The sequence below is a fragment of the Neolamprologus multifasciatus genome, chromosome 1 (genome assembly GCF_963576455.1).
Source record: "Neolamprologus multifasciatus chromosome 1, fNeoMul1.2, whole genome shotgun sequence".
Lineage (NCBI taxonomy): Eukaryota > Metazoa > Chordata > Actinopteri > Cichliformes > Cichlidae > Neolamprologus > Neolamprologus multifasciatus.
This window is the reverse complement of record NC_140439.1, coordinates 25,470,212-25,494,439: the sequence shown is the minus strand read 5'-3', so window position 1 is coordinate 25,494,439 and position 24,228 is coordinate 25,470,212. Positions and strand designations below refer to the sequence as shown.

The 24,228-nt window shown below is 39.4% G+C and overlaps 3 protein-coding genes across 4 annotated transcripts; 1 reads left to right on the top strand and 2 right to left on the bottom strand.

The window, feature by feature from the left end:
- Positions 1-226: 226 nt before the first annotated feature.
- On the bottom strand, positions 227-5,915 carry tfb2m (transcription factor B2, mitochondrial). The gene is made up of 10 exons (XM_085168348.1): positions 5,761-5,915; positions 4,415-4,724; positions 3,794-3,983; positions 3,531-3,622; positions 3,252-3,405; positions 2,841-2,989; positions 2,453-2,542; positions 2,290-2,349; positions 1,913-2,061; positions 227-1,290 (listed from the first exon to the last, which is right to left on the bottom strand). The coding sequence occupies exons 2-10, from the start codon at positions 4,700-4,702 to the stop codon at positions 1,101-1,103; spliced, it is 1,362 nt and encodes a 453-aa protein (XP_085024474.1). The 5' UTR covers positions 4,703-4,724; positions 5,761-5,915; the 3' UTR covers positions 227-1,100.
- Positions 5,916-6,022: 107 nt separating this feature from the next.
- LOC146525844 (saccharopine dehydrogenase-like oxidoreductase) lies at positions 6,023-15,331 on the top strand. The gene is made up of 12 exons (XM_085168388.1): positions 6,023-6,522; positions 8,517-8,629; positions 9,913-9,993; positions 10,680-10,809; positions 10,948-10,997; positions 11,140-11,270; positions 12,001-12,118; positions 12,337-12,456; positions 12,586-12,642; positions 12,770-12,881; positions 13,271-13,352; positions 14,025-15,331. The coding sequence occupies exons 1-12, from the start codon at positions 6,324-6,326 to the stop codon at positions 14,113-14,115; spliced, it is 1,284 nt and encodes a 427-aa protein (XP_085024514.1). The 5' UTR covers positions 6,023-6,323; the 3' UTR covers positions 14,116-15,331.
- On the bottom strand, positions 14,271-23,231 carry gcfc2 (GC-rich sequence DNA-binding factor 2). Of its 2 annotated transcripts, none has more exons than XM_085168219.1 (18): positions 22,817-23,231; positions 22,147-22,248; positions 21,471-21,677; positions 21,098-21,343; positions 20,770-20,870; positions 20,416-20,567; positions 19,990-20,173; positions 19,662-19,785; positions 19,490-19,541; positions 19,223-19,320; positions 18,751-18,950; positions 18,390-18,534; positions 17,755-17,876; positions 17,545-17,621; positions 17,227-17,293; positions 16,992-17,138; positions 16,768-16,904; positions 14,271-16,531 (listed from the first exon to the last, which is right to left on the bottom strand). In XM_085168219.1, exons 1-18 carry the CDS (start codon positions 23,142-23,144, stop codon positions 16,399-16,401), a joined length of 2,622 nt encoding a protein of 873 aa, XP_085024345.1. In that variant the 5' UTR covers positions 23,145-23,231; the 3' UTR covers positions 14,271-16,398. The 2 variants fall into 2 exon arrangements, with proteins under 2 accessions (XP_085024345.1, XP_085024354.1); XM_085168228.1 differs by having other exon boundaries at positions 21,098-21,346; positions 22,817-23,212.
- Positions 23,232-24,228: the final 997 nt, after the last annotated feature.

The following is a 24,228-nucleotide window of genomic DNA, read 5'->3' as shown; positions in this document are numbered from 1 at the left end:
CGAACTGTAGACTCGGTAATAAAATCAAATCTCTTGTGCCTCGTCCTACACAATGAGAAAAATCCCCCCTCCCTTTTTTGGTCTCAAAAAGCTGAAAATGTTATCTGAAATGCAGCTAACATTTTTATGTTATTGTGATAGATGAAAAAGTATGTGCACAAAGACTGACAATTTTAAAAAAAACTATTTTAGCTTTAATTCATGCTCATCAGTTGGGAAAAAAAAATACTGTAAAATTATTTATTTCATAATTGTTTTTTTGCTACAGATGTATTACATAAAACCAGACACTTGTATGAGGTATTAGCACATTATTGTATAAACAAAACTAAAATCAACAGGTTTTCAATGATCAGGATAGCAAAGTAATTAATTTAGTCAGTCCAAAATAAACTGAAACAACACTTAAGTTATTTTTTTTCCTCCGCATATGAAAATTCTGATTTAATGATCAGTTTAGAAATCATCACATTCACAGCTCACACAGTCCTGAAAACATGGCATTACACACATTTTAGCTTATGGACTTGCAACTGATTACACTAAAATATACAAGACAGACACCACTCGGCACTCCTTGATTATGTATCAAAACCTTGGGGGTTTTGTTCAGTAAAACTGCAGCGGTACTAGTCGTCGATTACAGCACGTGCAAAATTAAGAAATGTTGTATCCTCTTTTGAACGAACCCATTTGGGTGTTAACAGACATTCTGGTAATAACGCAGAAACTTAACTGTTAAGACCGTTTTTTACTTTTAATTACAGTAGCATTTTCCCCCCTTCTCTCATTGCTAAAGACCAAGTGTCATATTTAAGTGTGTTTCTCTAAAATCGCACCTCTTGGGAATCTCACTTTATCGAAACATTTATTTGACGTCCTTCCTCCGCAGCCCTGAAGTTTGTGGAGTTTGTCACAGTCACGTTTAAATCATTTCAGTAACAAATACAACTGTGATAACATCACAACTGCATCTCTAAGTTCTGCCACATATTATATTATTATCATCATCATCATCATCTATATTACATCATCAGTATATCACACGCGTTTGTATGCACACTGTAAATCTATACATATATGGTCTGTTTGTCTAGGTTTTAGCCCCAACCCTCCCTCTGTGTGTTCTCCAAGATTTCTTCGTAAAGCCAGCTCTGTGTGAATTCCTGGCTCTTGTCCATCAGCTGGAACAGTCTAAGATACTCCTCTGGAAAAACGTGGCCTGTCAGTATGTCCTCCGACATGCCCATCTCTGATAACAGTTTACTGCCACTGTCTGGTGACCAGAGACTAGAAAACAAAAAATAAGAGACACAGTAAGGAATAGCAAAAGAAGCTTAAAACCACTCACCAATGATTGGCAGCTCAAATTTTGTCCACTGTTGTTTTCTTTAAATGGAAATGGTCCTAACTTCTGTAAGAAGCACTAAAGGCATGGTGTATTACAGCTGAAGAGACTGCACAGATAATACTTGCTCAAACTGTCCTAAATGTTTCCCCCTCTCAAGACAAAAACCATCCTGAGTAGCTTATAAATCCTAGAAATGCCCAAATATTCGAAACTTTCAAAGACATTTAAGACTTTGACAAAGATTCTGCAGAAACAGATCTCTGGATTCAATTATGGTACTTTTCTAAAGTAAGAGCATCCACCCTGGAATAATCAAATAACCAGTACACTTTGGTTCATGTTATTAATAGCACAAAGGCGTGTTTTGTTGAATTGGAAAGAACGTTGGCAACAAAAAAAAAAAAAGCTCTCAAATGTGTGGAAATGTAGGGTTTTTTTTCAAAGTAACTAGACCGGTGTTAAACTGGTGTGTGTACAGTTGTTACAGTAAGAGCACATCTCTAATACATGTGCAGTATTTTGGCTATTTAATCTCGACAATTCAGTGTGTGCACTGCTTACTTGAGCCTGTCAATGAGCTTGACCTTCCTCTTTGCCAGACACTGTTTGATCATCATCAATAGAGTTGATGCGTTGGAGGGAGTCAGTCCTGCAGAGAACAGATCTGCCCGTGGGCGCAGACGCACCAGGCACAGGTGATCATTTGGAAGCTGAGGAGAGGACGAGGGGAAATGTCAGTGCGCCCCAGGGCAGCTGTGGCTACAATGTAGCTTGCCATCACCAGTGTGTGAATGGTTGGATGACTGAATGTAGTGTAAAGCGCTTTGGGGTCCATAGGGACTAAGTAAAGGGCTATACAAATACAGGCCATTTACCATAAATATAAAATACAATCAAGGTTACCCAATTACCATTATTGAACCTATTCCCTTCCTTACCTTGCCTTTAGAGCTAGGTACGCCTTGCTTTGATGACACCACAAATGACTCCCACGGCGCCTACACAGAGACAAAAATAACAAACATTTCTATAAAACATCTGTTTAAATCACTGGTTTTTGCACAACTGCATTAACAGAAAGTGCTCTGCCTCATACTGTACCTTGTGCAGTAGCTCAATCTCACAGGCCATCTGCCAGAGGACGCCAAAGGCTCTGTAGTACATCATTTCACCAGGACGCACCACCAGTTTCTGATGGAGAGATAACCGTTGTTGGATATTTTACACAAGGATTAAAGAAAGTCAGATTAATGATTAATGAGTGAGCAGACACTCGTCGCAACTACAGGTTGTGTTATCAGCATGAATATGATAATGCAGGGAAGACTAGTACAGATGCAACTTAGGTTAAAGCTGCCCCTGAAACACATCAGGAAGTACAAGAATATGTTTCATCTACATCATCCATCCAGTTAACACAAAAATACAAGCTAATTTGTACTCTAACACAGTCATTTCTACACAGCTTAAAATACTGTTGTTCAATTACCAGGTATTCCTTCTCGCTTATGAAGAGGTTGAGCTCTATTCTTCCATATCTGTAGACAGACAGCCGCTCAAACAAAGCATAAACCATCTTCAGCAGCATGCCACGCTCATTACGATGCGGCAGGATTCCCACCACCTTCACTGGGATGTCTAGACAAAGGCATTTTACCAAAAGACAACCTTTAATGGGCTGGTACAAAACTCATGCAATGCTGTAAAATGTGTTAAAAGCTGTAAACAAAAGTATGATCTTATTTTTTAAAAATATATATTTCAAGACTGAAAAAGTTCCTGTTATGAAATTTTTACATTTTGTCTGCTCCAATTAGGATTCAAGGCACTATTGAGCACAAAAGTAAGTAGTTTGCAGTGCGAGGGGAAGGATAAAAATCCTTATTATGTTTTTCCTCACCATCAGTCCAAGCAGATTCTGAGATTCCCAGGTCAGTGAAGAGTTTATCGGTGAACATAGCTGGGGGTTTCACATTGCCAAGACCAATGGGGTCTAGTTTAAAGTAGTCACAGTGAACTACTTCCAGCTGACCATCAAGCTGGCCTTCTAGCTCCTAGAAAGGGGAACATTTATTTGTGTGGATTATACATCAACGAGAAATATTAACTGGTGACATATGACACTTTACAATTTGTAAAGATACAAAACCAGTATTATGATTGGAGATGTTAAAGTTACCTGCAGGTCATGTAGAAAAGACCTATCACCTTCAAGAGCAACAACTCTCTGAGCTCCAGCATTTAACAGAGTCCTAGTCAATACCCCAGGACCTGAAAAAGGCAAGCACAAATGCATCAATAATAAGAAAGTATAACATTTGAATATATCAATGTGTTTAAAAAAATTACAAAAACAAACAAACAAAAAAACACTAAGTTTGTCGTCATCATCTATGCAGAGATGGAAGAATGCTGCCCAACACTGTAGAGATAAACCCATACCTGGATTACATTCAAAGATAACAGTTTTAGCATCTTGTAGATCAGGTCCTAGATGCTGTGCTACCAGATTAGCCAGGTCCGGGTCCACTATGAAGTGTCTGATTTTTTTGCAGGCCTGAGCCCGTCGTACATTCTCCTCTACCTCCCCAAGGTCCAAGAAATCATACTGGCACAGAGGACGACACTGGCCCTGTAAGAACACACAAATGCACACAGTGGGTCAACAGCACTGTCAGTATAAAGAGCTCAAGTTATACTAAAAAACTTGAGTTGTTTTCATTAATTTATGAAAAAAAAACAACAACCAAAAAACAACTGATGTATGCATGCATTTTCCAGGAATGCATACTTTTTTGTACACATTGAGTGGATCAAGTAGCCTTAAAAAGCTACAACAACCTCAAATCTAGCAAAATATGCTGATTTTGTGCAGATTGTATTGTACCTACAGGAATGCAGATACTGTCAGATAATAGCAGCAAAAAATAAAGTTGATCATAGACCACAATGCTACATATAAGTATAATAGATACAAGTATGAAAGTGAAACATACAATTACAACCAATAGAAATGCAGTATACGGCTATAGTCTTCAATCAGAGCCAAAATAAATTATCTACCTGTACAGCTACAGCAGACAGGTTCCTGTGTGTGAGTGCAGAAGAGGGGGACGTCCTTTCTGAACGGGGCTGTTGAGAGTTTGGACCAAGTGAGGGCCGACCGGGACCCAAAGACAGGGAGTCCAGACTGTAGGCCCTCCTTTGAAGCACAGACACACCAGAGGCACAGAGGCCAGAGGGACCCACAGGGGTCAACACCGCCTTGCTCAAACAAGATTGACCTCTGACAGTATGGCAGCAAGCAGAGCGGAGCAGTCGCTCCACCACTCTGCAAATCTGGGTGGACATGGTGGATGACCTTTATGAGAGGCTACAGCACAGAAAGAGAAAAGAAGAATCACAATAACTATAATGACATGAAATATTATTAAAGGCAATAATACATTTGATTTTAGGGCACACTCAAGGTCACCTTATGCAGAAGAGTTAAACACATAAGTATAAAAAAAGAAAATATCAAATCAATAAAACAAGTTAACATATAAAAATGTGGAAGACATGAAGAGTAAATATGCTCGTTTAAACAGGTGCATTTTCAGACAGGAAAGGGAATGGCATGGATGGACTTCACAGGAAAACCAAAGTAATGAGTTGCGAGACGTTTCCAAGGTGTGAACACTCAGGCTCTTAACCCCACAGGGATGGAGGAACTGAGAAGTTTTCAAAGGGGAGGGGAAAAGTGTAACATTTGGAAAAAAGTCGGATTTGGTGAGGGGAACCTCTCAAAGACGCTGGAGAACAAGGATTAGATTTCCTGAAGGCAAATACACTGGGGCGTGGGTGAGAGACCGGTGGGAGGTTTGGTAGACCGTTAGAGCTGTGTCAGCAACACAACTATGGAAATTGATATTAAGTTTAGGGAAGATGAGACAATAAGGGGGAGAAGAAAACAAAAAACATACGTACAAACACGAATACGTTGTAAGACTAAATGTCATTTCTCACACATTCTTCTTTTACCTACTCTTGCTCAGCTTGGTGGTCAAATACCCAATTTCAAGAGTGTATAATAAAATAATCGACCGCTAGCATAGACAATTTCACGATTTTGTACACTGGCAAACACCGGTGCACCCCAGTCAGAACAATCCCATCTGATAGCACGTGGGTGGGTTTTCATAAGCATATTAACACGTGCTGACTATTACTTAACCTTATCAACATCACAGTAGAGTTTACAGTGGAGCTCACACATATTGTGTGATTGTCAAAAGGGCGCAAAACAACCTGAACCCGAGAGACATTTTTAAAACCTAAAGTTGTTAGCCGAGAGGCTAGCAGTGCGCTAACCTCTCTTAAAGCTATCATATCAAACGGTTATGTAATAGTGAAAAACGCGAGCATACCTCACTGCAGATTATCCAGCAGTTGCTTCAAATCTGAAGACATCCAGACTTTAACGTTTACTCTCGTCTATCTGCTCGCTGGAAAAACTCTGTGACATTGAGCCCACCGCATCCTGACCTGACCCTGCGTGCCCTGTTTTTGCAACACTCGTGGTGTTAAAGACGCAGCTTCTTTCGTCACTGACAGGCGACTACTGCGTAGGCCAATCAGAACACTCGAGGAAGTAGTCGGCCTAATATGGCTAGCGCAGAAACACTTTCAAAAACAGGAATAAATCAATATAAGTTACACATATTTCGCAGAAAACTAAGCAATAAATAGAATTTTGTCCTAAATGTAATATAATAACTCCAGTTCCTTCGGAAGAAATTGTTTAAACAGCTAAAAACTCCCACTGCTGTCAATATCTACTAGCATATTAGCATATTATCCTGCTACGGAAGTAGACCAAGGAGCGCCGTAAAAACGCACGCAGTCTGCCAGGCTGTCAGACTGGATCCAGGATCCTGGTACAAAGGCTGCAGGTGTCTGTGCGAGCTTATCCAGCTTGTCTGCTGTCACGATGGCGCGTGTGGAAACATCTTCAAGCAGGCCGTACCATCTGGTTATCTTCGGAGCCTCCGGGTTTACGGGTCAGTTTGTGGTGGAAGAGGTGGCCCGGACGGCGTCCGAGGGTCCAAAGGGGAGCTTGAAGTGGGCCGTGGCCGGTAGGAGCAAACAGAAGCTGGAAAAAGTTCTGGAGCAGGCCGCCGGAGCACTCAGTATGTATCCGATTGATCCCATAAGCTGTGCATATACAAGCAGATAGTCACTAAAATAAGGGTATTCTTGTTGACTTAAACGTTTTAATTAAATGAAATGAAAATTAAAACTGGAAAAACAGAAATCCGTACTTACAGACTGTTTACATAATAAAATAAAGATATAGATGAAATGCATGCACGTATACTTCCAATTTGTTAGCGCAAGAAGCCTGAAGAGTAGAAATGAGCGCATATGCTTATTGACGCTGTGATGTCTTCACAAAGGGTTGTTTGTGTTGTTTGCAATTTAAAAATAATAATAAAAAATGTTTTAAATGCAGGGCTACAGTTATTGTTTTCTTAAAACAGGGTTACATTGCCAGGGTTACATTGAATTTGCTGTGACTTTGACCCTCAACTCTCAACTCAAAGTACAGTAAAGCTGATGTTGCAACCAAAGGTTAATCCTTAATAATTCTTCTTCTACTATAAATAAGATACTTTACTCTGTTAAAATTCAAAATCTATGACTATATTTGGTTACATGCTTAAATCAGCTTGCAAATAATCAAATGAAAGTGTTTATGAAGTTGAAACAGTAAGCTGTAAATTGTTCTTATCTCGGCCTCTTATTGCTTGATCAACTAAATAAACATTATTTTAATTAACATTTCAAACAAAATAGTGCAGTTTAATTCCTTCAGAGGAAGAAACTAGGAATGCGTCGCATGATTATTTTCTTATCTAACAGAATGTCTTATTTTCCCAAAGAGAAAATCCAAGTAAAATATCATCAGTTTATATGTCGAATAATCAATAGCATGTGGAATTCTGCCATTGCTGCTGCAGTCACCGAGCAGAAATAGAAATACTATTCACAGGAATACATTCAAAAATGTGGTGTGGAATAACAGATATATACTAAACATATTTAGAATGGCAGTAAGTTTCCAGGTTGATGATTTGTATCTATGCAACATGCTAAACATGGATAATTGAGTCCATCACTAGCTGAAGATCAGGGAGCTATTCTGTTGTTGTTATAGTGATTCAAGTTTCCAAAGGATTAGATTGTTATTCTATTGTCCAATCCTCTTCGGCTTTCTCTTCAGGGAGTGTGCAACAGCTGATGGAACATACCAGTTCGCTGTACTATCCCCGTCCATGACAGCACACTAGTCCAGCCTTTCAGTGAGCACTGAAGATGGCTTATGTGTTTGTTTGTCTTCTAGAGGCTTTCTATAGTTACAGTGGCACATTTTAAAATTACTCATGCTGTTTAATGTCTTAGTTATTCAAGATATTTCTTCCAGCCTGTGCAGCATCTGCATTCTTTTACGCTATGTTGTCCTCGTTTTCACTCGAATGGTGTACAGAGTTCTCACACATTTGCACGTCTATTGGTTAAAACTCAAACTCAGGAATAACAAACCAGTATATTTTACACATAAGTAATATTTTTCATCTTCATTCTCCACAGATGTGTGTCTGTGACCACTTGCTGTTCTGTCAGACTGTAAAATGACTTGGGGCCTTTTATATTCATTTGACTAAACTAGGCTTATCTCATCAGGGCAAAACTTTCATATTCCTTTAGGAGGCTGGCTTCAATTTTTACCTGTTATAATCATTTACAAGTTCATGTTTTTAGTCATAGACTTTACTAGAGTAGCTTTTTCCTCATTCCCAGTTAACACAGTTCATGTTCTGGACCTTTATGCAGTCCCTCATTTCATCCAGTTTGAAACAATCATCATAGCTCCTTCTTGTAATTTTAATAGTATGACAGAAAATGTTTACACAGACAAAAATAAGTGACCGACTTTGCATATTTGCTCGGATAGTAGTGTGATAGCTGGGGTGTAATATCACTGCCTGTGAATATGCTGCCAGACATATTCATTGGACTTCCATATAAACAAATGAAAGTCCAGTGAACTGGACTTTGATTGGTGAAAACGAATGAAAATGCTCTTACTTATGCGACTTTGTGTGTGTGTGTGTGTGTGTAGGTAAACCTGAGCTGAGGGCGGAGGTGGACATCATCGTGGCAGATGTCGGGGAACCAGACTCCCTTACAGCCATGTGCAAACAGGCTGTGATTGTTCTCAACTGCGTCGGGCCTGTAAGTTGACATTTCCACAGAAGCTTGTGTTTGTGTATTATTACTTGCTCCATATCATGATATAAACTAGTTTTCTCTCACACAAACTGCCAAGATTAGTGTGATGGCATCCTGCTTTGGCATAAGAATAAGTTATCACCCCCATCTCTTTCTCCTTCTTTGAATCTCTGTCTTTCTCTTACACACACACACACACACACACACACACACTCAGAGCAGCGTTCACTTCAGCTTACATTCACACAATGAAGGCTACTGACGTGTAGCACACAATAGCTAGCATTATGTTAAAGTTGGAATGAAGAGTGGGTTTCCAGCACCACTGAATTGCATCCTGTGCATCATTCAGGTTTTTGGTTTTTTGGGGTTTTTTTTAAATCAAATTCTTTGACTACAGTAACCACAATTGTAATGCACAGCAGCACCCTGCTAGCTTTCTTCAAACTCAGACACAGAAGCCAACAACACAGTTTGGGTTGTTGTTGTTTTTTCCCATTTGCTTCCCTAGCTAGAATTTCACAAAGGAGCAATAATGTAATGCATTCATTATTACAAGAGAGAAAAAACTTGATCTACACTACAGGTGTTAATTGTAGTGTTCTCAGGAACTGCAACTGGATGTGTTGTTTACAAAGAGGTGAACCTGCTCTGCAAGTTGGTCTTTGTAGTTTAACTTTAATAAACCTTGCATAGAATATCAATAAATTAAGAAAAATCTTTAAATGTCAACTTAACATCAAAATTATTTGGATATACTGGACTTGGATAAATTAAGCTAGTCTTTTATTTATCCCCAAGGTTAAAACACATTACCGTGTTTCAGCAGCCACTACATGAAAACCTTGATTGATAACAGTATCAGAAAGATTTTTAATGCACAAATAGAATTTCAAAGCTTAATAAATTAAAATCTAATATAATGCATTAAGGAGCTCAAGCCAAATGTAACAAACACATGAAGCATGAAGCAGGAAAGGTTTTCATCAAATGTTGCTGCCTGTCCAGTAAATGGTGCAGTTTGGTGCAGTCCATTTATTATCCTTAGTCACTGTCTGTAAGTTTCATGACTTTCATATAATAAAAACTTCACACCATAAGCTTTACAGATGTAGTATTTCTGGCATATCTGTTGTTTTTATATTAGGTTTTGCTTGTTTATCTAAAATAAACCAGTGTGTTAACACCTGGCAAGATGGATTTTCACCTGTGTAGCACAAGTGGGTAAAATGGCCAATTTTTTGTGAAAATTAAGTAATTTAATTCGTTTCTGTCTGTGTTTATAGTACAGATTCTATGGGGAGCCAGTGGTCAAAGCCTGCGTGGAAAATGGAGCACACCATATTGACATCAGTGGGGAGCCTCAGGTTTGTACTGTAATGTATGAAGGTTTCCTCGGGTTTGATGTTGGCTTGAGGAAAACACAGATGCTGAAGCGATTAGATTTCTCCGCATTAGTCTGTACGTTTCTAAATTTAAGGTAGACCTACTATTTCTCCTTCTCTCTCACACACACACACACACACTTTTAAACAGGATTTAGAACTGTGCACAAAGCTAACATTCAGCTTTTGTTTAGAAATAAATGGGAGATGTGCTGAGTTTGATGCTGCAGCTGGTTAGATAAAATTATTTCTCACTGGGTCCCATGACAGCAACAGCTGCCTTACTGTCAGGTGCTCATGTGTGACGCAGTCCTACTGCAACACAGATGCAGATGCTTTGGTGACCCGAATTTAGTTTTTATTAGGTTTATGTGTATTCCCTGACTATTTCTTATTTCCAAAAGGTTGCATGAAAGCTACATGAAATATAACCCTCCTTAAGAATTGAGAACATGGTGTTTTTTGCATTTGTAAAAAAAAAAAAAAAAAATCTTTCCTCCAGTGAAAGTATATTTAGGTGTTTTGGGCAAATTGTCTTGTTCATGCTTTAATTTAAAAAATGCAACATTTTGCAAAAGGTTTTTAAAAAAATCGTAGAAAGTTTTTTTGTGCGTGCGCGCGTCTGCATGCGCGTGCCTTAACTTGAGTTTCTTTCTGCTGTTATCTAGTTTCTGGAGGGCATGCAATTGAACTACAGCAGCCAGGCAGCTGAAAAAGGTGTGTACATCATTGGGAGCTGTGGATTTGACTCCATTCCTGCAGACATGGGGGTCCTCTACACCAGAGACCAGTTCAAGGGTATGCAAATAGTGACACAGTCTACACATTCAGTATACATGTTCATATACACAATATTATTCAAATTTAAGCCCTCTTTGACAGGGCTATGGAGTTAATGATTTAATGATATAAACTTGTGTATTTGTTTATCCACAGGCACACTGACTGCCGTGGAGAGCTTCCTGACTGTCAGTGCAGGAGCTGAGGTATGTATCTGTGAACCAGCTTGTTGTTTAAGCTTCATTACACACGTTCTTCTGTACTTGTGCTCAGTCATTTTTACATATGGTCTCCATATTTTCTTATTTCACGTGTGTGTGTGTGCATGTTTCTGTTTTCTTCTGACAGGGCGGGTGTATCCATGATGGCACATGGCAGTCAGCCATCTATGGATTTGCTGACAGCCAGAAGCTTCAGAGTCTTAGGAGAAAGTTTAATCACAAACCTCTCCCCACGGTTGGCACAAAGCTTAAACGCAGGTACACAAAGCTAATTTAAGGTATTTTTTTGATTTGCATCAAATTGCCTGCCTCAGAGTAAATATTGCAGTGGATGAACATAAAAAAACAGTCTGGAGACTGTATGTATGAAGGATGGTTGTTAGAATTTTATTCATTCTTATGTCAATACCAGTACTTATCAGTACTCTGAAGCTGATACTATTCAGCAGTATGTGTTACCTTGACTTGAGGCTGAGATGGCTTCATGTAGAGGTATGAGGCTGCATGGAAGATGCCGGTACAGCATTCATGTTCAGATATTAAAAAAAATGCAGTACTTGTGGCGTTTCTACATTTATCGTGTGCAACTACATTTTTTCACAGAGGATACTAAATACTTCTGTCTGCCGCACGGCATGCATCTTTAAATGTGATCGCTCAACACCAGTCGTTTAAACATTGTGGTGGTGGGGGGGTTAGTAAATTAAAAACATAAACCATGTTAGAATGAATTACCTGTCCCATTTCAAGAGCATAGCTGGCAGCAGTTATGAGCCACTGTGTGCATGCAAGCAGCGAATAACACAGATCTGATGATCCCACTGATAGGATGTAAACTGATGTGTAGATGCATATATGAGCGTGTGTTTGATATAACAGAAAGATCATTTCTATGTTAGATTCTACAGTCCCATAGTGCACATATGCTTGTATTACACCTTGCCCCACACATAATTTTGTGTAATCACTGAAATGCTTGTATTTGTAGGGGAGCTCTGTTCTACTGTAATGAGCTCCAGCAGTACTCTGTGCCCTTCATGGGCTCAGATCCCTCTGTTGTGAAGAGAACTCAGCGCTTCCTGGCAGAGGAATGTCAAGCCACTCCGGTCAGTCTTTTATTTATTTACTAGCTAGTTTCTCTTTAATATCTTTGTTTTTATTTAACATCCAGGGACCACTTTACACACATTGTACTTGTGTTAAATGTCTACTGCTGATTCACTTGTAAAATCTCATGTGACGACGTGGTGTCCAGGACACAACAATTTTGTTTTTTTCACATTTGTACCACTTGTATTTCACTGCCTCTCATCATAAACTGCAGGTCCAGTATGGCGCATATGCAGGAATAGGAGGTATCGGAAACATCATCAAAATGTTGTTTGCTGGCATGATGTTCTTGTTCTTGGTCAAGTTCAGTTTTGGACGGAATCTGCTCATCAAAGTAAGCTAACACAAAATGTGGTTTACTGCATTTATAATATCAGTCGACTGTAACTGTACAGTATAAAATACATCATGGGTGTTTGGAAATGCTGTGACACTCATCTCTGTTTTTAATCTTTGCCTTTAGTACCCAGAGTTCTTCTCCTTTGGAATGTTTTCGAAGGCTGGACCAACTAGGAAGCAGGTAAAGCACATACAGTCTGAGGGTCGCAGACTCTACAGTTAATCTTAAATCCATGTGAAAATAAAAACAGAACAAAAAAGGTTATGTCTGCTAAAAAGAAGGTGTTCTGTTTTCTGGCATGTTTTAGATGGAGGCTTCATCCTTCCAGTTTACCTTCTATGGAGAGGGCTACACTGAGGAACAGGACACCTCCCAAGAAAAACCTAGCGCCAAAATCCGCACACTGGTTCAAGGACCAGGTAATCTGAAATTAAGGGTCATCAAAGACAAGATTTTGTCCCCTTTATACGTTTATAAAGAAACTTTTTATCTACTGTTTTAAAACACGAACATTTACATGTCTACAGAGCTTTTAACAAATTTTGCTGTTTACACTGTCCGCTTTTTTTTGTTTTTTTTTTGTTGCTTTTTTTTTGTTGTTTTTTTGTTTTTTTGTTTTTTTTTTTTGTTGCTTTTTTTTTGTTGGGTTTTGCAATCACCATGCAGCAGACTCTTAAAAGTCCTTGAAAACAGGAAACATGGCACCATTTCTCTGGAGTGAAAGGAATACAAATTAGCCCAGGTAGCCAGCCTGGCCTTTCTTTGCAATCCAAGTCTAATCCAAGTAATTTTTCGTTCTGTTATTCAGAGGCCGGATATGTGGCCACGCCCATCGCCATGGTTCAGGCTGCTCTAACCCTTCTCAACGAAGCTGCAGCCTTGCCTAAAAAGTGAGTCAACACTCCCCCACATCTACCGCCTGACCTGGATGTGACTTCACACTCAATTACGAACCACAACATTCATCCACCCAACCTCCCTCTCCAGCTTATAAAATTCAGGGTCACAGGGAGGGGCTTAAGCCTATACCACCTGGCATAGGATAACTAAGAGAGACAGACAACCATTCATAGTCATATTCACATGTAAGGTCAATTTAGAGCACATGGGGAACATGCACAACTTTGCACAGGAAGCAGTGCAGCATCACTGTGCTGCTCACTCTCTGTGATAGCCCTGCAATAGACTGGCGATCTCTCCAGGATGTACTCTGCCTTTATCACATGACAAAACATCAAGTATATCTTACCAGTCTATGTAAATAATTTAAACTCACTCCCAAATAAAATGGATGACTGAATTTACTCATAAACCAGATGGAAGTCTGCATGCTGTTAAATGCTGCTGTGAAATGTGAGGATGTATTAGTGTAAAACGGCTTCAAAGTTCAAAATGTGTGCGCGAGAATGTGAAAAATGTCATATATTGCTTCACCATTTGAGTCACTGTCATGATTCAATATTAGTCAATGCACAAGCGTAGTGGTTTTATGTATAAGTGAATCTCACTTGGTGACATTTCTGGGAGTTGGTCTAATACAGTAAATTTTGTTCATTTTCCAGGGGAGGAGTATATACTCCAGGAGCTGCGTTTGCAAAGACCACACTAGTCGACCGCCTCAACAAGCACGGCATCCAGTTCTCTGTCATCTAAAGTTTGTTCTCTCCCTGCTGCCGTTCTCCAGGTTTTTGTGAGCACTTACTAATATGCATAACAGGAAGTGAAAAGTTTCCAACATTGGAAGAGAGCTGTTTAATCACAAGACAGATGAGTTTCAGATGAAGTTCTGGTATTGTTTTTTTGGGGGGTTTTCTGGTGTTATTTTTGACATTTATTCTTTTCACTTAGTCAGAAACTTGCCTGTCTCTTTTCAGCTTGAATGTATTAAAGTTCTGCTTGCAAAACAAGAAAGCACAACTGTGGCAGTGTTTTCTAGCCAAGGGCGGTAAAACAAATGGGTTTCGCATGGTCCTCCACTAACACAATTTCTGGCGACTTAAAAAAGGAATTCTGGAAAGAACCGGATTTACTTCACATCTTTAAACACAAATGGTAAAGAAAGCATGTTACATTATAATCAGACTAAAAGAAATTGGTTAGACACATTTTCTATGTGCAACAAATGGAATAAAAAGAGTCTTGTTTATGTTGCCACACAACTGGGATTCACTTTAAACAGAATGGGACTAATTGGACACGAGGAAAGGGGAAAATTGCATGCTCCCTTCAGTTTAAAAGAAAATATTACTATTTGCAGTAGATTTGTAATGATTTTTGAGGACTGCAGCTGTGGTGAACTTCATGAAACACACCTCTTTCTTGGAAAGTCAACTTCTGCACTCTAAGCGTTGTAGCATACAGTAGCTTTATATGTACAGCAGTAATACTAAGTAGCATTAACATGATAGCTGTACATATTTTGTTCTGGTTGTGTGAAGTAAAGCCAATAGTAGAGGACAGAGACCTGCTGTGTTTATGTACATGCCTACCTTTCCTGGCCTATCACTGTAGTTAAAATCTTCCTTGCTTGCTGGACTAATTGCTTGTTTTATTTTTTTTAAAAAGGCTAGTTCCTTTTAGCCTGAATTTCCAGGGGTTCACCTTCAAAACGGTTACCTTTGAGCATTGTCAGAATAATGAATCCAGCTGCCTGTGCATCAAACAGCATGAGTTACTCCATGAAACCGAACAGGGCTTGTAAACATGTTTTCCTTGCTCCTTTGACTGGATTAGTTTCACCTGCAGTGATGATTTTTGTCAGCGTAGACTTGTTTTTCATGTTTGGGCGTTATGTGCACGTGGCAAGCTGTTTTGGGGTTGTTTTGGTGTGCTTTGCTTTGCTCAGAAATAAAGCCAACTCCGCAAATAATTACAAGTCTTGTATCTTTTTCATGCGTCACAGAAACATCACCTGCATTTCCTGTGAAGTCAGTTTACATTGTAGAGTATGCACTAGTAGTACAACAAAGTTTAAGAGCTCTTCTACGAGCAAGCCCTGCCACTTGGCAACTATCGGGAAATGTCTTGAGATGCCTATTTGGGCAGTTATTTTTAAGTATTTTCTAAATTACATTTAACTTCAAAGACTGGAATCACAAGTGAATCCTGATTTAAAAAAAAAAAAAAACAAACTGAACTGATACCACCACACTTTGGAGAGTTCTTTCATAGACTACCTTTGCCACACGAGTTCACTGTCTCTCTTGTGTATCTGGAGCTTTAGTAACATAGAAAGTGATCAGTTTTATTACAGCTGTCTTCTAGTACACAAACATCCATCAAAAACCTGAAATAATGCAGGTGATTTTGATGGGCTTTCAGTATATTCAATTATTTTTACTATTGGTACAGTAATGTCTAAAATATGTATTATAATTGTTAGAAAAGCAAAGTTTTCATGCAGTAAACCTCATGTGGTTAACCTGAGCTCAGTGCTGCGTACTGTATTTATTGTGATCTGACAGATGATATTGGTATTAACTAAAGAAAAACACCCTGTCAGCATGAAAGCTCATCTTCTTTCTTTCTGTCCTTGCTTCAGATGTCGGTCTTGTCAGCATCTGTTCATAAGAAACTGGACAATTTAATAAGAAAACCTCAACAGGACTATAGCTTGTGTAGCGTTGTCAGTGATAAAACTAATGTGGAGTGGGATTAAAGAGAAAAGAAGTTTGTGCGATTTTAAACACCTTAAACGGCAAAAATTTTAAACAAACAATCACAAAAGGCATTTATTCATAAAAAAAATCCAATTATCTTGTTTAAACAGCGACATATTCACAATTCCAAATTGTAGAAATGTGAATTATTTTACAAACAAGTGTTCATCTCAACTATTGCTTCCGTCAAGGTGGAGCATACAGTTTTGTACACGCCACCTCACATTAGGCGGTTGGTATTTCAGTTTGAGCCGTCTTCCTTTGATCTTTTTGAGACTCATGCAGTCTCTGGGTTCAGCAGCTGATGAGAGTAGATGGCATCTTCATAGTGGTATTTTTCTGCTATGGCCATGATGGAGTCGTGGCATCTGATTGTACTCAAAACCTTTAGTAGGTCAACCACAGCAGCCCTACAGCAGAAACACATGATTCTGATTACAACATTTGTGGGGTGGGGAACATCTGCACAAATGTATGAAGACAATGACTTTATAGAAATATAGCTGTCACGCTGCAGGAAAGTCTCCAATAGCTTGTGTATCAAGTGAAACAAAAAAAATCTCTAGCAATATAAAATTAATTTAAAAAGGGCATCTATTTGATGTTGACTTATCTTACTGTTTTCTACAAAAACATGCTTTATTACCTGGTGTTTGGATCTGTGGGAGGCTGCTGTTTACAGATGGCATGAACTTTCTGAACTATGTGGTTTCTGAAATTGTGGAGCTGAGGCAAACAGGTGCTCTCCCCTTTAAACCAAGACGGGGGTAGACCATCTGCTATCTGAGGAGGGAGCGAGGAGTGATAAAGCATCATTATCAACGTCAAACTAATATGTAGAACACCAACAACGGTGATGCATTCAAATACCTTTTTGCATGCATAAACAGCATTGTTGGACAGCGTCTGGCTGCACAGTGTGGTCATGAGGTATCGGTTCAACAGCTTGTCCAGCATCAGTTCCTTCAATACAGACTCGGGGAGCAGTAAATCCCACTTCCCCATATTGCCTAAGAGCTAAATGTAAAGCAATGCAATTGATATTAGCTTGAGAAGTTTCAAAATACAGTCAAAATCTGACACAACACAAATGTCTGAGCAGTACTTTTACAGCTGTCCAGAACTGCTGATCTCTGAAGTGATGCTGAGGTGAAGACGCCTCTTCAAGAAACCTGAATAGAAGATCAGACAGTATAAATAAAGTGCAAATACAACAGGTTTAAAGGACCATATCTGACTATTAACTGACAATTTTATCTAATGACTGAAGAGTTTTAGATACATTTCCTTATTTAATACAAGGAAGTACTATTCTTTGTATCAAATAAGGAACAAAAGGATACAAAATGTTGAGTACAACACCTGCTTTTTTATTGGTTGATATTCTGATATTCATTTTTAAACACATCAAACAGAAACTCACTTTTTGGGGTACAGGGGAATAAAGACATCTTCATCTACACAGCTTCTCAGCCTGCGAACCAGAGCCTCTGTGAATGCCTGAGTGGGAGACAAATACACAAAATATGTATCTGAAAGTACGACCCAGTAAATAATAGGCACGTTTTAAATAGTAAACAACAACAGCAACAACAGGGTTTTGTTTTGAAAAATGTGTAAGTGTTGGCTTTACCTTGACTGGCTTGGTATGCTCTCCTTCAAAGATAGAATAGTCCTCCTTCAAACTGTGGCACACATCAGTCAGACAGACAGACTGTTGGTGGGACATGGGATCCCACACCAGCTCCACATAAGCTGGAAACAAAGACACACAAAGACAGGCAGAGTCAGTATTTGACACATCTCGTGTCTGTAGTTGAGGTCATTATAATGTGCATATGGATTTTTCAAAGACCAGCAGAGAGCAATCAATATAAAAGGCTAAGAGGAATTCAAGGCAAACCTTCGTTCCAATATAACTATACCAGGCAAGGGAGACTACTGTAAAATATTAGTTATAGGCAGAGTGACTTGGTAATTCGTTTGGTATGGACTGTTAATTTCGCTGCATAAAGCTATTCTAAATTCCTAAGCCGATTCATACATTCTGGACCTAAAAAATGATTTAGATTTGATTATCCACAGCACCTGAAAAGCTGAACCAAAAACAAAGTAAAAGAAAAAATGCTCAGATAATACTGGCTCAGATTAAATCATGAAATGGATTTTAGTTTAAAAATGAAAAAGCAATAACCCCTATGCAGTCCTGTACTTGGACGTTTTTGCTTCTTAAATTATGGGGAGCACAGATCATTGAGTCCACAGTACCAGTCATTTTGGGTACGACAGTCCTTTCTATGACGCTGGACAGCGTCTGTCTGTCTGTGTGCTCCAGCTCTTCGTGGCCATGTCCATGACAAAAGGTCTCCACTGCTGTGAACCATGGGAGGTTTTCAAAGTCTCCACTGGTATCCTGAGACACAACAATAAATCTATGGTTATTGCTGCATATTATAACATCATAACTAATGGCAGCTGTGTTTACAGTTCAATTCCCCAGACATGGATTAAGCCTAGTCCTGGACCACAAACCTTTTTTTTTTTTTTAATTTAAATGCAGGTCTTAGTCTGGGAGTAGGGTTAATCCATGTCTGGGAAACCCTCTGTATGCGTACACATGTTCAAGTACTTTTAAAGGGTTCCACGCCAGCAGCTGATGCCTGATGATGGGGTTCAGTAACTTGGGCAGACACAGAGAGATATAAGCATTGTGGTAGGACTCCGAGTAGCATTCCCTCCATTCTTCAAAGCGAGACAGAATCTTTTTAACACTGCAGAAGTCTTCTTGGACATCAGAAAATACCGCCTTAGACCTCAACAGTATGTCAGCTGGAGCAGACACAGAAAAGGGAAGAAAAGAGAGACAGATAAATACACAGGCATCAAGCAAATCAGGATTTTCTCAAGTTTGTAGCCTAGAAACTAAAAGAGAAAGCCACAAAGAGAGAACAGAGTTGCCGTAATAAATAGAAAACATTTATATTGCAGTCTTGCAGAGTTTAATTGTATTATACTTCGCTGTGTTTAAGGTACACCATTTTAACAAAGCCTTCGCCTACAAATTGATGCTCATAACAGAGAGCTGAACAACCACGCCTCACCTATGTTCTTCTGCAGCTGCTCCTGCTCTTCTGCTGAAGGTTGTGTGTCTTCAGCCATATCAAAGTCTTCCTCAGTTTTAACACCGACGCTTACCTCACTGGAACACAGAGACAAATATTGAACCCATATCTGTGCAAGACTAGAATGGAGTACCTGCTCAAATGGATGCATATACTTCATTTTTCTAATACATGAACAGAATAAATTAGAAAAGTAACAAAGCAAACCAGAAAATGTAATCTTGAAAGGTATTTCATTACACTCACCACTGAGTTTCTGATCCATTGGCTGAACTTGCACTCTGCTCTGCTGTGATATCTACAAATTACATCCAGTTAATTTAAATATTACATCCTGAGACACACTGCACAGTAGGTTTTAATATACGTGGAGAGACACACACACACACACACACACACACACACACACTTCACTCACAGCTAAGCTGCTGCAGGTGGTCTGCCTGCTCTTTAATCTTCTCTCGTCTCTGAGCCAACAGCGCCTCCATCTGGTCAGACAGCAGAGTGTGCAACTCCAGCTCCAGAGAGTTGATCTCAACAACCTTCAGCAAATAAAAGGAGAGTCACCTAAATTATTGTGGGATTATTTATCTGGGATAATTTAGTCACGTATTGAGAAAAAAAACAAACAGATAATGCTGTACTGGTTTATATCATATGAATACACAGTAGAAGAATTTAAAGCTTAAAGATAAACTACTCTTTTTTTCAGTTGTTGCTTTAAATGTTAACTTTTCTTTTCTGACCTTCTCCTGCAAACACTCCACCATGTTGTGGACATAAGTTGTCATGGTCCTGTAAAACTTAAGCTGCTTCTCTGAGGAGCTTTCCTCCAGATTCTCCAACGAGGTTTTAGCACCCTCGACATCGCCCTCCATCCTTCTGAGCTCTGCCTGGCGTGCTCTGTACACCTCCTTCAACGACTCAAGTCTAGGAAGAAAAAAAAATTACAAAGTGGAGGAGTTAAGTGTACAATGGGGGGAAATGTGTGTTGCATATTTTGGCAGCATGCAGTAATAAAAGCACAGTGTATAGATTTAATGTTTATTGGCCTCTGGAATCATTAGGAATTACTACTGCTGTACAGTGTATCATTTAAACATTTAATCCTAATCTGTTCTGTCATTAATATTTTAAATCGTTATAGTGTGTGGAATAAAGAGCAAACTAACTTTCCAGCTATCCTTCTCTTGACCGTTGAGACAGTGACAGGAGGAAGCATCTTTGGAACTTTGACTCCTGCAGATTTCTTCTTCTGTCTTCCTCTATCTCGCCTGCTTATGCTACTGCTGCTGTAGCTGCTGGACTCACTGCCAGATGGGCTCTAATGAAAAATATCAGGATAAAAGGAGGATAAAATGATGTCAACACAGCAGAACAAAGGCAAAAAGCAATGACAACAGAACAATGCAAAAAGAGATGCATAAAGATATAAAACAGGTGCATAACTTACAGTAACAGCATTTATAGATATGTGCTAACAGAATAATGAGAATCAAAAACAAGATGTTAATGGGCCCTCATACCTGCTCCCCTGGTCGTCTTTTGACTCCCTTCCCAATTTGTGTCTCTTCCCAGAGTTCCTGCTCCTCCCCATCAGTCCCTGACCGACTGCCATCACTTTCTCCTAAAATACAAAGAATAGGACATTTAAAATTCACGGTTTGGTTCAAATCCATACGAACTATTCAGACAGGCCTATTATGACAAATTTCACCTTTCTTTTTAACTTAAACAGCTTTAATTGTTTTATTTTCATGCTTCCCCACCTTTCTTCTTCTCTCTACACCTGCCATTTCTCTCTCTCTTTCTCACCTCCTCATACTATTTTTTCTGTATCCCGCCCTCTCATACCAAGTTTCTCAGCAATTCTTTCCCTGATGCTCCTCATCCGTGGGGCAAACTCGATTCTCCTCTCGTGATCATCCAGCTCATTATCATCATCGACTCTGTCATCTTCATCCTCCCTGCTGTAGTGATCTGGTGTGCTGCCAGCCGAACTCTGGCCATCTCTACTGAGGGGAATGAATTCTTTCTGGGTTCGATTGGCACGACGCCGTCTCTTGGCTGCCTCGATCTCTCTAGCATTGGGGATATTTACTGCTGGCACAAACAAAGCAGAAGAAATTTAAAAACACAGCCATGAATCCAGATTAATAACTGATGATTTGAATCATGTCATGTAGTCCTAACAAACTGAGAGTCCTTCTCTTTGACAAAAACATACCGGGCGTATAAGAAGAACTGCTAGAGTCTGAGGCTGAGCTGGCTGAAGGAGATCCCACTCCACGTTCATCGCTATCACTGTCATCATTGCTCCCATTATCCTTGTCATCATCATCATCTTCGTCGTCATCATCCACAGAATGTGGTGACGCCTGACTGCTATAATCTTGCCTGGGTGAAGCAGATGATGAGACAGCACCACCAGCCCCTGAAGGTGGAAGAGAGAACAGGAAGCCATTGATTTTAACTAAAAGACATAAAAATGTTTATTCTGTCTACTCACCAAAAACGTGTTCTGGTATACATTAGATATTGCAAAGAATCTACATATGTAAACCCTTAACAGTATAATCTGAAAGATTAGAAAGGATTAGAAAAATAGTCATTTTGGTTTATTTATGACCAAAAGGGACTTGAAAACACATCAATTTCTGTCAAATAAGTTACCACAGCCTCATTGCCTCTACCAAAATCATCTCTAAACTGCAGATACTAAACCAGGAAAAAACCTGTGAACACATGGATCTGTTGCTGTCACTTCCCTACTCATCACCTCCTATGGAATGGATGCATTCTTTTGGATACACATATCACACCTGTCCAGTGAGTGTATTTAATGCACATATACTGTATTCAAGATCTGTTTCTAAAAGTCCTTGTTCCCATCATGGACCTACCTGTGCTGACAGTGGTCTTGGCAGGCGGAGCCTCCTTCTTCCTAATTTGGAACAGAACTGCTTTCTCAGATGACTTCTTCAATTTAAACGTAGACTCCTCAGCTATGAGAAGGTGAAACAAAACAGAATTATATGCTGTTACATTGGGCAATCACCACCAACCGCCATCCTCTGTTAGGATGATCAGACCACTACAAACTAAATTTTGGGTATTTCAGCTGCAGCTCTGTTAGTTAATCCTCACTGGGTTTCAATATGGATTCCCCCATATATCAGCTTTTCTTCATAAGTCACACGTTTTTAGGGGGGGATCGTATGTTTTTACTTTTGCAAAGTAGAGCCACACAAAATGTGTGACATTGTCTCAATATGTGGGAAATGGTGTCTATTGTCACCTTCGGGGCCAATAAAGTAAAACACATGGGGTTCAAGAGGCATCTGGGCAGATGATACATGTGGACAAATGACAGGGAAAACAGTGACAGTGGATAAAATCATCTAGGAACTCTATGAACTGTCACTGTATCTTTGAGGTTTAGGTTCTTCACCTCTTTTACCAACAGATAACAGGAGATTAATATTTCCAAATTCCTAACGTTGCTCTAACGTTGTCAGTGAGCTGAGGAGTCAAAGATATTTACCTTAAAGCGCCTCGTTTACATTTACTTACCTTCCTTATCATCGGAGAAACTCAAAACAGAGGTTTCTTTCTTTTTGGTCCCCTCCTGGTCTTTCTTTCTCTCTTCTCTTTCTTCTGTCGTTTCCACGCTCTCCCCGTCTTCTCCGTCACTGGAATCCGGCTTCGGAGGCGTCGCTTCCCGCTTGGAGCTGCAAGTGATGCCGCGGCTCTGCGCCGCTTTAAGGGGCTTATTTACCACAGCTGGAGCGGTTTTCTCGGGGTTTTCCTCTCCTTCTTCGCTCTTCTTTGGCTGGTCCTCATCGTCGCTGGAGCAGTCTTTTCTTTGCCGAAAGTTTCTCCGGGGTTTCTTGTTGAACATTTTGCTCCACTCACCATGGAGGTAGCAAAGTTGTAAACTAGCCGTAAACCGCGAAAATCGTTTGAAAATGTCGCAAAGCTGCCGCAAGTACGCCTCAAGGGAATATGGGTAATAGAGTACATGTTTAGTTTTTCAGAAGAAAAACGCTTGCACATTATAGTAAACTAAACACAAACGATGATATTCCACAGAAATAAATAATAATAATTAATAATAGTTAGCCATCTCATTAAAATTACTACATAAAGCAGCGCTCTGTGGGAATAAACTGGAGTCAAAACAGAACCTGGGATGAAAATAGCACCTTTTTTTTAACTTTACAAGGTTAGAGGAACCACACAGACACAAACAAAAAAAACACAAACTATTGACAATGTGTAGCAGTGAATGATACACACGGCATTGCTATTATAGTTTTGTATTATTTATCAGGTTTTTTTAGATATCAGTTAAATAATAATTCGTTGTACTTCTTAGCTGAGTTTTCCATGACCACAGTAACCAGTCATGTCCTTGCGTGTATCCATTGTAGCAGTGTTAAATAACATTACATGCATTAATGTTAAAGAACATCACACGAAGTAAAAACTATTGGTTTAACTGTAGGTGGAAAAAATATATATGTTTGTAGGTTTTAGAAGATAGACTCCTTATGTCTTCACAGTGGTCCACTGCCTATCATTCCCCATATTTTGCAAACGATATACAAAAGACCAGACTATAATTCATTGTCTTATTTACTTAGTTACTGGCATTAAATCGTGTTTTTAAATGCAACTGCAATATCAGTAGTGGGCATGTATGGTACGTAATGAGTGTTCATGGAGGCAGGAGATCTGTTAACATTAAAATGATCATCCACTGAATTGTCAGTCAATCATTTAAAAAAAAATCTATTTGCAGCCATCATGCATTCCCTCAGAGCTTGTGATCTCGTCCCACTGAAGCAGCCAAATCTGGCCAAATTACAGTCCAGGTAAATTACTAAGAAATTTCCAACCAGTTTTGGAAATGGCTGATTGCTGAACACCCAAGTGCCACCCACATTAAACAAGATGTCTAATTTAAGGCAACAGTGTCCCTT